Source organism: Crocuta crocuta, unplaced genomic scaffold (genome assembly GCF_008692635.1).
Source record: "Crocuta crocuta isolate KB4526 unplaced genomic scaffold, BGI_CrCroc_1.0 scaffold70, whole genome shotgun sequence".
Lineage (NCBI taxonomy): Eukaryota > Metazoa > Chordata > Mammalia > Carnivora > Hyaenidae > Crocuta > Crocuta crocuta.
This window is the reverse complement of record NW_027528417.1, coordinates 18,401,599-18,414,417: the sequence shown is the minus strand read 5'-3', so window position 1 is coordinate 18,414,417 and position 12,819 is coordinate 18,401,599. Positions and strand designations below refer to the sequence as shown.

The following is a 12,819-nucleotide window of genomic DNA, read 5'->3' as shown; positions in this document are numbered from 1 at the left end:
TGTTGGCGTATAAATATCCAATTGTTCCAGCACAATTTGTTGAAAAGATTATCCTTTCCAGTGAATTACTTTACCACCTTTGTTAAAACCTGATTTGACCATATATGTATGAGTTTATTTGGGGAGTTCCTATTTGGTTGCCGACTATATTTATTCTTCTGATAGCATACTGTCTTGATTACTGTAGCTTTATAATGCATTCTGAAATCTGAGAGTCTAAACTCTACAAATTTATTGTATTTTCAAGATTGGCTTAACTATATACTAGACCTTTGGGCTATTTTAGGACCAGCTTGTCAATATTGACCAAAAAAGCCAATTAGGATTTTGATAAAGGCTACCTTAAATCTACAGACCAATTTGGAAAGAACTGCCATCTTAACATATTGATTCTTCCAATGATATATCTATCCACTTATTTAGAACTTCTTTACTTGCAACAATGTGTTATAGTTTACATGCATAGGTCTTCAACTGATTTTGCTAACTTTATTGCTAAGTATTTGATTTTTACTAATGCTACTGTGAATACTGTTTCCTTAATTTCATTTTCAAGGTGTTGTTAGCCTCCTTTCTTCTGAACAGATACTTAATTCAAGAGAACTCTGATGAACTAGATACTCTTTCTCTATGACTAAAAAGAAAGGCAGCTGTTTCCTTACAAAAATAAAGTCCAACCACATATTATGGGAATGGCCTCAAGAAATTTTAGCTAATTTATCTTAAGAACAATTTAATATATCCAGATCACAGAATTCTTGAACATTTGAATATATTAAAAGGGAAAACTCAACAACACTCCTATAACCAGGGAGCTGACTTCTCTCGCCATCAGGCATGTATTTAGCTGTCAATTTACTCTAGTGGGTCACATGATTGTAAGCCAGTTTACATCATTCATTCCATAGTGCTAATATGCCTTTATCAGTAAAGATAGAAACTGTTATCTCCTACCCTTAAGTCTCTGCCAAAATAATTTATTCCATGCTTTTAGTCTGCAACATTTCTGCTGTGCTCGTTCAAGGACATTTACAGATCCAAAGTTGTTGCTGTTGGCTCTATCTTCAAGCAGAAATGAGATATGCCCTTCCCATGATGGAGAGAACACGTCATACTCTTTATTTTTTCCATTTATTTTTTTTTTAATGCTTATTTATTTTCAGAGAGAGCAAGAGAGCAACCGAGAGAGGGACAGACAGAGAGAGGGAGACAGAGAGTCCCAAGCAGGCTTTGCACCACCAACACAGAGCCCGATGGGGGGCTTTAAGCTCACAAACTGTGAAATTATGACCTGAGCCAAAATCAAGAGTTGGACACCTAGTCAACTGAGCCACGCAGGCACCCCTCCGTTATTTTTTTTTTTAAACAGTCTTCACACCCAGCATGGAGCCCAACGTGGAGCTTGAACTCATGACNCATGAGAGACTCTTGAATGCTGACGAAAACTGAGGACTGATGGATGTGGGGGAGAGGAGGGATGGGCATGGAGGAGGACACTTGTGGGGATGAGCACTGTTATGTGGAAACTAATTTGACAATAAACTATTTGTAAAAAAAAATAAATAAATAAAATAAAATAAAGGATAACATTTGTCATTCAAAAAAAAAAAAAAAAAGAGTTGGATGCTTAACCGACTGAGCCACCCAGGTGTCTAGAGTCTGAAATTTCTGATTAAATAATGTCTTCCCTTTTCTCAAAATGCAGGACAACAAAGTTCTACTGCTCAGCCTGGTATGGTATAGGGCTGGAAGTCAGGAGACTCTTGTTTAATCCTGTTTCTTCCAATGGTAAGTTTTGCTTTCAAAGTACCTGGGGATCTTAATAAAAATGCAAAGTATGCATAAAAATGGTTTGGGGTGAGCCTAAAAGTCTGAATTTCTACAGAGCTCTGAAACAATGCCATGGACCACGCTGTGATTAGTGAGACTAGATGATTTTGGATAGCATGTAAATTTCTGTGCATTAGATTTTACATTTGTAAGATGGAGGTAATAATACTATATCATATGTGCTCAAACACATGATAAATATATAAAGTGATATTTCTGTTATAGTGCCTGCCTTCCTAAGGAAATATATAAAGCCCATGTATTATTATCATCGCCATACATTCTTAGGGGCTTTTTATTCCAAGAGATAACTAAAAAGTTTAGAAACAAACATATTTTAAATACCCATGTGTACAAATTAATGCCTAAATTGTTCAGTCTAGGAACTGATTCTAAAGAAGAGAACACTGGGGCACCTGGGTGGCTCAGTTGGTTAAGCATCCAACTCTTGATTTCAGTTCAGGTCATGATCTCACAGTTCATGAGTCTGAGCCCTACATGGGGCTTGGCGCTAACAGCCGTGGATCTCTCTCTCTCTCTCTCTCTCTCTCTCTCTCTCTCTCCCCTTTCCTCACTCACACTCTCTATCTCAAAATGAAATAAATAAACTTTAGGTTAAAAAAATAAAAAGAAGTGAACCCTGATGCAGTGTTACCAGTCCCACCTTTGCCTGGAGCCCACCAGTCCCAGCCAGACCGGCATGATCTTATTACCTGAGCAGCAGAAATCTTGGCAACTTGAATGATTTTCTCCATAGAAAGGTAGCTCTGCTGGGAGGGAGCGGGGCCGATGGAATATGCTTCATCTGCCTGTTGAGGAAGATTTCATGCTTACACGGCTAGCACATGCTAGTACACGACACAGCTGCTTCAGGGTCATCTGACTATTGTAAATAAAAAGGGTGGGTCCACAAGAACAACGCAAGAATTAAGAAACAGAAGGACCAGCTCATATCTATGTTATAAAAATAAGCTTGTTTGGAATCTTTTGCAAGAAGAGGATGCCCAAATTTGATATTTATGTATAACCTAAACACTAGAGTAAAATAAAATGTTTTTAGGATAAAAAACAACAGGCATTAATCACAGTATCATCATTAGTAACAATAATAACTTTAAATGTATCTAATGCCAAAAATGTACAATATATGACAGTTGTATACAGCAAGAAATAAAATCATGAAGTTTATTAAAGTTTATATAATTATTCAGGTGTGACGATAAATGTTCTTCCTATCCACTTGTGAACTACTTTATACCATCCTTTAAAACTTTCACATAACCACAGCATCCCTTGAAGCAGACGAGCTAGAAAACATCATTCATTTATTCAAAGACTTACTGAATGCCTACCACGTGCCATGCTTTGAGGAGGGAGCTGCCTGCACAAGAGTAAACCAACGTCCCTGTCTAGAGGGATACAGACATCAAAAGCACATTCATACATTTGATGACAACTGTGAGAAAGGTCATGGAGGAAAAATGAAGGACACAATGCAGGTGAAGAGGAAGACTGATCAGGCCTGAGGCTGCTCAAGGAAAGCCTGGGAAGGAAGGTCAGGGGCTCCTCCAGGATGACCAGGGGTTGGCCAGGCCAATGGGTACAGGACTGGAGCTGAGAACACGAATGGAGATGGGGCCAGGCCTCCCAAGTGGAGCAAACAACATATATGAAGGTCCCGGGGTGGGAAGAAACTTGGCACATTTGAGGGACTGACAGAGCAGCTTGTGTGGCTGAAGCCCAGGGTGCAAGGGGTCAGAGACCAGAGATGTGGCTGGATGGACCAGGGAGCACAGATTTCAGAGGGCCTCATGGGAGATTAAAGCTTTGGATTTTCTCCTAAGAGAACACATAATGACGTTTTTTGGTTGTTGTTTTTTGTTTCTAAACTTTCAATTCCACAAAATACAAATCCATTCTTCTTCCAAAAAATGTGAACAACAGGGATGCCTGGTGGCTCAGTCGGTTGGGCCTCTGACTTTGGCTCAGGTCATGATCTCATGGTCCAGGAGTTTGAGCCCTACCATCGGGCTCTGTGCTGACAGCTCAGAGCCTGGAGCCTGCTTCAGATTCTGTGTGTGTCTCTCCCTCTCTCAAAAATAAATAAACATTAAAAAAATTTTAAAGCAATGTAAACAATAATACAAAGGCAAAGAAGCCTTTTGGCACCACTCTCTCCCTCACTTCAAACCTCCTCCAGATAAAACCACTATGATGCATTTGGGACATATTTTTCCATAACCATATTCCTATTTATTTGTATATATTTACATAAACACATACAATTTTAATTTTTGTTTTTAGTTATTATACGAACAGGATCAAACTCCTGTAATTGTTTTTTTCATTAACAGTATGTCTTGGAAGCACTTTCTTTTCTAGTGCACATATGTCTACCTCATTTTTTATAACAATGGTATAATGTTTCACAGTATGCAAGTACCCAAGTTTATTTAATCACATACCTCTGAACAGACATTTAGGTGATAATGGCAAAAAACTGGATGCTGGCAGCAGTCTCATACATGTCTCTGCTTGCACGTACATGTGAACGTGTCTCTGGACAGAGATTTAGAGGTAGGCTTGCAAGGCTGGGTGAAGGATATAACATTTTAATAGTTCCTGGTTAATGTATGGTTAAATATACATTTCCATCAATGTACTAACTTCTTTTTTTTTAATGTTTATTCATTTTTGAGAGAGAGAGAGTGAGAGAGTAGGGGAGGGACAGAGAGAGAGGGAGACACAGAACTTGAAGCAGGCTCCAGGCTCTGAGCTGTCAGCCCAGGCTTAACCAACTGAGCCACCCAGGTGCCCCCAATGTACTAATTTCTAACCACATTTACCAACACTGAATATTACCCATCTTTTAAATTCTTGCTAATCTGGTAGATGATAAAAAAGCTTAGGGATTTAAAGCAGAGGAGTAACATGAAAAAATCTGATTTTAGGCTACGGGTCTGGCTGAAACATAGAACATACCATGGGAGAGGTCAAGATGAAAGTAGGGAGACCGCTTAGGAAGCCACAGCATCGGGCCGATGTCAGTGACTATGACTTAAGGTACTGGTGGTAAAGGGCAGAAAGAAGTGTTTGGGTAACAGTATAAACAGCACTTGGTGACTGTCCAGATGGGGAAGGTGAAGGAGGTAGAGTTGCGGGAAGACAGAAGATGTTCAAAGACCCAGATTGCTGGCGCTCTGGTGTTTAGGGGCAATGGCGATGCCATCTGCGGAGCGAGGAAAGTCCACAGGAGAAGCAGCTTCACTGCAGATCAAAGTCATGAGTTCCACCTCAGGCACATTAGTTTGGTACCTGTCACACATCCACATGGAGACGTCATGTGGGCAGCTGGAGATAATCTGTATCACACTCAAAATAAAATCTGGGCTAGAAACAGAAATGTGGAAGTGTTCAGCAAAGCCATAGGGGCAGATGAAGTAATCTAGAGTGATAGAACACAGTGAGAAGAGAAGAAGATGGAAGATTCCTGAGCAGGTGAAGAGGAGGACTCCAGGGCACAGGAAGTCACCTGGGCTTGGGTGCCATGAGGACAGACACAGGTGCACTGAACAGATTCTGCGGCAGGAAGCGCAGTTCTGCTTCCTCCGTGAATCAAGATCACCTGTTGAGAATGGATGGGGAGAGGGAGAGGCAGAAGCTGGAAAGGCACAAAGCAGGTTTGAGATGGTCACTACACAGAATGAGAAAGAAAAGTGCCCAGAGAGCACGGGGCTGCCATGTGCTGAAAACCCAGCTGAGGCTGGTTGCCATGAATTTGTTGCTGCTCAGAGTCTGGCTGAGGGCATGAAGGTGGCCAGTAGTTGAATTCATACATGGTTGGCTCTGTCTGCTGAATAATAGCTGGTAACAACTGGTAACACTTACCAACCTCAGGGAAGTAGGATCCTTTTAGTTATAATTTTATAGTTAAAGCCAAGGCTCAGAAACATCAGGTGATTTGTCAAAACTTCCTTGGCCAGTAAGCAGTAGTTGCTAAGACTGGGATCTGGATCCTTCTTGTGCATCAGAGATCTGGATATGTGCCACTCAAAGTATGATCTGTGGCCACATTCTGTGAACTGTTTAACCAATCCTTGATAAGATGGGACCTTGCCTGTAAGTCAACTAAACACAACCAAACACACTGTTCAATTCAACTGGTGTTACGTTTGGAAAACGTATCCCAATAGGGATCATTAGTGAGCAGTTTGAACTTACCCACTTATGCCCTATTAACACTAGCACACATAAACTGTCAACAGAAATAAGTAAAATAAAATGCCAACATAATAAACAAATACAATCACAAAATTTGACTTTCAGTTTTTAACAACATACCATGTCTACATGCATGGAATTCTTGTCGGCCTCACTATAAACAGCCACGGACTGTATTCCCATTTTTTTGGCTGTTCGTATCACCCTGCAGGCTATTTCTCCTCTGTTTGCAATGAGGACCTTGGCAATGTTTTGTCCTGTTTAAAACATCATGAAAATCATACACAAATATTATTGTAGAACAAGGAATGAGAAAGCAAAATAAAGATTCCATTACATTAACCAACTTATAAACATCTGTTTTGGTAAAATTAGCATAACAGAGTCTCAAATAATCATTTTAACTAATATTAGTACATTTCTTTTCACTGAAATTCAAGGCACCCTTTTCTAAAAAATGTCTATTTATTTTGAGACAGAGAGAGAAAGAGACAAAGGACAGAGAGATAATTCCAAGCAGACTCCACAGTGACAGTGCATAGTCCGATGCGAGGCTCAAACTCACAAACTGTGAGATCATGACCTGAGCTGAAATCAAGAGCTGGACGCTTAACCGACTAAGCCACCCAAGTGCCCCTGAAATCCAAGATACCCTTATTAACATAAACTCTTATATTATTCAGCGTTTTTAATTTAATTNATGACCTAAGCGAAAGTCGGAAGCTTAACCGACTAAGCCACCCAGGCGCCCCTCAGCGTTTTTAATTTTAAAATGAAAAGATGTTTTGATATGACAAAGGTCAAATTACAATAGCCCAAAAAAGCCCCTCCTAATTAATAATAATTAATCTTTAATATGTACTTTTTATGCCTCAGGTCCTGTGCTAAAGACTCAATCCGGATTTAAATCCTCACAATAATCCTATGAAATAGATACTATTATTATGATATCAATTTTAAAGATAAAGAAATTACAATTAAAAGAGATACTACTTTCCTGAAATTATCCTCATTTTGTCCTGAAATTATACTGGCTAAAAGAAATTGTAGACCCAGGATTTGAACCCAGGTTAGTTTCACCCCAGAATCTGAACTGCCGGTCACTCAGCTCCACCGCCTCTACCCCTCTGGACACACACACAGGGTGTGTGGTTCTCTTGCGTTAACGGCGAGTGCCGCACCAGGGCATTGGTATCAGTGCCACAGGACACGCTATTATATTCATGTGTAAAACGCACTCCCATCACCACACAGGAAATAAATGTTCCTTGGCAGTTTCTAATAGTTATTTTTCTAAAACAAATAAGGTTTTCTATAACTTAAAACAATGTTTTTCTATGGGGATCTATGGAGCCTGAGTTGTGACAGGTCACAAGAGCTCCTGGGATGAAGTAAGCATGTGTATGTTGCGGGGAGGAAGTTGCACCCAATCAGCCATGTTTATACGTTTATATGTTTTATAGTTAGGAATTTCATGTGAAATTGTATTTGAAAAAATATCTGCCACTTAGAACGGTTTTAAAGCACTGATTTAGACCATCACAGTTAGACCTTTCCAATTCACTGCACTCAACGGGAATAGACAGAACAACATAAATATAAATGTTTCCAATTATTTCTGTCTATGTTGTAGACTCAAAAACAATGGAGATTTGACATAAAAGAAGTGAAAACCATGGCTCAATACTTACTAAGAAAATGATCATGAAAATCCCAAATTTCAAAAATATATGAGCACTAATTCTATATATACAAATTAAGGAATTAAACATTTCCCATTTGCTCATAATCTGCATCAAAGCCAAAGCAAACCAAGACTGTACCTGTGGTTGTTGAATACTTCACGGTTCTCTGCTTCCAAGTCCATCTCCTAGCAAATGAACCCAAATGGAATTATAATTAAACAAAATATGCAAGATCAGTCATTGTTATTTCAAAAGAATCTAAACTTTTTAAAGTTTTTAAAAAATGTTTATTTGTTTTTGAAAAAGAGAGAGAGAGAATGTGTTAGAGTGCATAGGGGGAAGGGCAGAGAGAGAGGGAGACATGGAATCCGAAGCAGGCTCCAGGCTCTGAGCTGTCAGCACAGGGCCCGACGCGGGGCTCGACGTCACCAGCCACGAGATCATGACCTGAGGTGAAGTTGGAGGCTTAACCAACTGGAACAACCCAGGCATTCCTCAGTCATTTTATTATTTATGAATTCAAAACAAGTCTAGATATGACCTTAGTTAAGCCTGAAGCCTACAAAGTGATTTAATAAGACTTTCTTTGAGGGTAGAAAATTACTCTAGAAACCAGAAGTTACAGTTTTGGCTGTTCTCTCTGGCACTGTATATCCCTGAATGGATCACCTAACCTGCTTGCTCCAGAGGCTGGCGTATGGCCAGAGTCACAATTAGAAAGCCAAGGTACTTCAAGATCATACAGTTCAGCTTTTTCAAACTCCTTCGACTCAACTCAAAGTAAAAACTGTATTTGACTTTACAAGTTGGTACACACACAAAACGGAAGTTTCATGACAGAAGATTTTCTCTGTGTTTTGATACTTTCTGTTCCGTTCCATTTTATTAAATAAAATATGCTGGTCAAACAACAGTTTGAAAAATGCCAATCTTATTCACCCCTGATAAGACAGGTTTGAACAAGTAAGCTCAGAGAAGTAAAGAGAAGGAGCTGATCAAGGGCAGCAGAAAGACTGTTGGCTGTGTGGTGAGGAGAGCCCCCACTGACCAGCTGCTGGTGACACTGGGCACATTATTTTACATCAGTGTTTCTCCAGTCTTTTTTCATTTTGGCCCCCTAAATACTAAGATTTTGGAGGGGGGGGTTGAGACTTGGAGGGTATAGTAACTATAGTAACATCTAAGATGTTTTTGCTCTCTCAAGATCCAATTTTCACTTTATAACTCAGACTTCAGCGTCCTCACACAGGACAGGAGACGCCAAGAGGTGCTCTTGAAGACACTTGTCAATTTGCAAAGTAGACAATTTAAGCTGAGTCCTTGTATTAATAAGAAGTGGAGAACCAAGGAGGCTAAACGACTTGTTTGAGGTGTCTTAACCAGACAGAAGTTCATTAAGGTCTAAAACATTTTTTTAAGTCCCATGATACCTATTGATACAGCAAGTAGTAAAACTTTAACCAAGAGGTAACAGAAAGCAGGCCAAATTTACTTTGGGAACAAAAAAGTATAATGTCTATCCGGTGTCGGCTAAAAAGACACCTAAAAAACAACAAATTGCAGAAGGAATTCCACCTTAGTCTTTTCCACCCATGCCTGGACAATTTGGTCAAACTATGGATATAAAGAAGGAATCATTTTAGATCATGTACACAGCAGGCGATAAAAAGCACAAGGTACATTAGATACTAAGCAACTGTGTATGTGTACACGCATATACTATGCATACAGCTAGGGAACTCAACAGGACTAGCATTTCACTGGGGCAGCAGTGCAGGAGGTGGGAGTATAAGAGTTGGTCAGACAGTCATTGCCCTCTGATGCAAACTCAGTCAGATGCTGACATCCATGAAGGGCTGGTGGGAAGACCCATAGCTTTGGCCTTGAGTCCCACAAGACAGTTTTCTCAGGAGGCTATTACTTTCCCACTTCTTTCCAATTCGACTGATCTCTCTTAATCTTCAAGGAGAAAGACTGTTTTTCCTTATCTTTAAAAGGATATCTTCTAGTTCACACCATCTTCCCATCACATTCTTCAGATAAGTTTTTTATAAGATTCTGTCTTATAGGCCTGTCCTGGACAGATTTATCTATAAAATGGCTGCTTCTTGGTAACTCCAGCTTAAGATTCTGATTAAGTTTCAAGGCCATTGCTGAACTAAAGTTCTCTTCTGTCATTTTCTAGTGAAAACAGACAGGCAATCACATATATACACACCACTTAACATAATACTCTATCTCAATGATATTTTGATAGGTCTATTCCATTTTTCACCATTATCTAAGCTATAGCTTAAAACAATGGCTTAAAAAAAACAAAATTAAGAAGTTGCTTCCAGGAGATAATTCCACCCTGATTCAACATAAATTCTATACCAGTATACTTTCATTTCTAAAATTCCACCACTAGACTTCATTTCTCTGAGTTACTAGAGAATCATGACATAAAGACATGTAAACACCCTCTATAATGACAGGATTTGTAATTTCTTAATGCCATTAACAACTTTAACATTTTCCAGGATGACAGCTACCTAAGAACAGTCTACACATAGTAGGGAAGATTTGAGAGGGAGAGGGAAGAGAGAGAAAATGGGTGTGTGTAATATCCTGAAGAGACCTGGAAACCCAAGAAAAGAAAAATCGAGAGAAAGAGAAGAGCATTAACATTACATTTCACCAACTGTCTTATTTTACTCTGGGGCTGGTCCTACAATTAAGTAACTCAAATCTAAATACCTCTCCAGTAATTTGTGGGAAATAAAAGCCAACAAAAACCTTGAACCAAAGGCTGTATTTATGGGTTGATTCATATGCACCAGATTCTGTTTGTGCCTCTTCCCATGTATTGATTCATTTAATCCACACAATGCTAGGTACTTAATATTATCTCTTCTAGGAATAGTTATCATCACCTCCTCCTCCTAAATCAGGAAATTAAGCACAGAGGTATTAAGTAATCTGCCCAAGGCGGGGCACACAACTAGTGAGTAGCAAAGCTGGGAATCCTGGCTTCTGACAGCACGGTCTGTGCCCTTCAGCACTAAGCCATGCTGTCTTTCCAGAATGGAGGAGGAGGTGAAGAGGGGGATGAAGAAACAAAGCAAGATAAAGAAGCCTGCTACCAGGAGACCTGAGGGTGTCTTCACTGCCAAATTTATTGTCACTGAAGCTTACAACTCAAAATTTGAAACGGATCCGGGGTCAGGTTAGAGTCAGATACTTTGTTCAAACTGGCCTCCGAGTGCTTTCAACAAAACAACCTCTCAGCTCTCTGGAAGGTACATTTACTTTTGTCAATTTGATCCATTCCAACAACGAAAAAGAACTCCGAGGGTCTCTCAACTGGACCCCTGACGGGGGATAGCTGAACCGAAAACGGCCTGAGGGCGTCCTGATTCCATTTCTTACTACTGTGTAAACTTGGGCAAGCCGTTGACTCCTCTGAGCTTCACCAGAACCGGGGTTATCAACATTCCCCACTCAGGGAATGCAGTGAAAGCATGATGTTAACGGTTAGCAGCAGTACAAGCAAGCGTCTTTCTAGCCCCTGCGGCGAGGGGAGCAGGGATGTGGCAGGCCAAGCTCCACCCCTCCCCCACTCCTCGAAAATGGAAAAACAGAGGCAAATGAGGCTGCACAGTGGATACCCGGGAATGGGGAAGAAAAGGAAGGGCTGGGTGTGAACACGTCTCTCTCCCGATGCCAAGACTGAAAGCAGAACACCCTGAAAGGGAGTGGGGTTTTCCTAACGCAGGGACCGCTTGACCCTCGGTCCGGGCGCGCCTCTCTGGGCCTTCAGGAGTCCATTTACACCACCCCTAACCCCCGGCCCCGAACGCTGATCCACCGCCCCTCCACCTGGCGTTACCTCGGCGGCAGCAGCAGGCTCGGGACTCGCAGCCACCGGTTCTTCTCTGCCGCCAAGAGCAGCACCGACACCGCAGAGGCTGCCGCCATGGCTCCACAACCAGTCCCTCTTCGACTCCTGGGTACGCCAGCTGCTTCCCACTCACTGCAAAACCTTTCCTCCTCTTAGCAACCCTATTGTCCTTCACGGGCCACCGTCCAGGTCCCAGTCCAGCGCTGGGCTTGTCTAGCGTGGTGCGAGCGTCTCCATCAAAACCAATCAAAGATCAGAACAGGACTTCGCAGGCGATGATTGGGCCAATCGGCTACCCGCCCGCGGATGTGTGGTCTCTGCTTCCGCCCCTTGGCGCAGCGCCTACTTAACCGGGGGTTGGCCGTCATTCTCTTTAGGACCCATGGGTGCCGGATTGCTGTTTCTACTACCGGCCGGCAGGGTTCCCTCCTTCTCGACGGGCTTTAAGGAGAACGTTCCTCTTGATCTGTAACATTAAAGGCATGAGAAAGCGGAGAAAGAGCAGGCTTGGGGGAAAACTCAAATGCAGTGAGGAGCAAGATAACTTTCTAGTGTTCTCAAGAAAGGGGAAAAATTAAACTGAAATAAAAAACAACTAAAATGAAAAAGCTGAAACTACTTGAGCTTTCACAAAAGTGTTTTAGTTGACTTGGGAAAAAGGAAGTAAAACCAAAATTACAGAAATTACAGAATATCTAGAAAATTAAAACACTAAAAACACTACATACAGATGCTTCTTTGGGCATAATTAAAGCTGTCTCATAAGCAAATTCATAATGGAAGTAAATTAACTATCCAATTTAAAGGTTAAAATACGAAAATAAACAGGAAATCAGAAGAAATTAGTAATGATAAAAGAATAAATCAATGAATTAAGAAAACTAATAATAAAGACTAATAAGTCCAAGGTTAGAAAAGAAATTAATAACAGCTAAATAATCAGAAGTAAAGGGAGGAAAATGCACATTTAACTGTGATAAAAATAACTGGGAAAAAGTCACAGATACAGAAAATGAATTATAGATTCGACTAGTTTTGCTTAACTTTAAGCAAATAAATTTGAAAACTTGGATGAAATGGATGTTACCAAAAAATGCAATTTACCAAAATAGATCCTGAGATAGAAAATCAAATCAGACTGTAGCAGGATTCTCACACAGAGAGTCATTACACCAAGGCTCTTCTTTCCAGGAAGCAACT

The 12,819-nt window shown here is 40.6% G+C and overlaps 1 protein-coding gene across 1 annotated transcript in view; it reads right to left on the bottom strand.

Annotated features, from left to right (window-relative positions):
* MCCC1 (methylcrotonyl-CoA carboxylase subunit 1) overlaps positions 1–11,815 on the bottom strand; it is a 58,912-nt gene extending 47,097 nt beyond the window's left edge. The window contains exons 1-4 of the mRNA XM_077754489.1: positions 11,608–11,815; positions 7,875–7,921; positions 6,172–6,308; positions 2,544–2,639 (exon numbers count right to left, since the gene is read on the bottom strand). Of these exons, the coding sequence (XP_077610615.1) occupies positions 2,544–2,639; positions 6,172–6,308; positions 7,875–7,921; positions 11,608–11,696 (369 nt within the window). The 5' untranslated portion in view covers positions 11,697–11,815. The remainder of the gene's footprint in view (positions 1–2,543; positions 2,640–6,171; positions 6,309–7,874; positions 7,922–11,607) is intronic.
* Between the last annotated feature and the right edge of the window lie 1,004 nt (positions 11,816–12,819).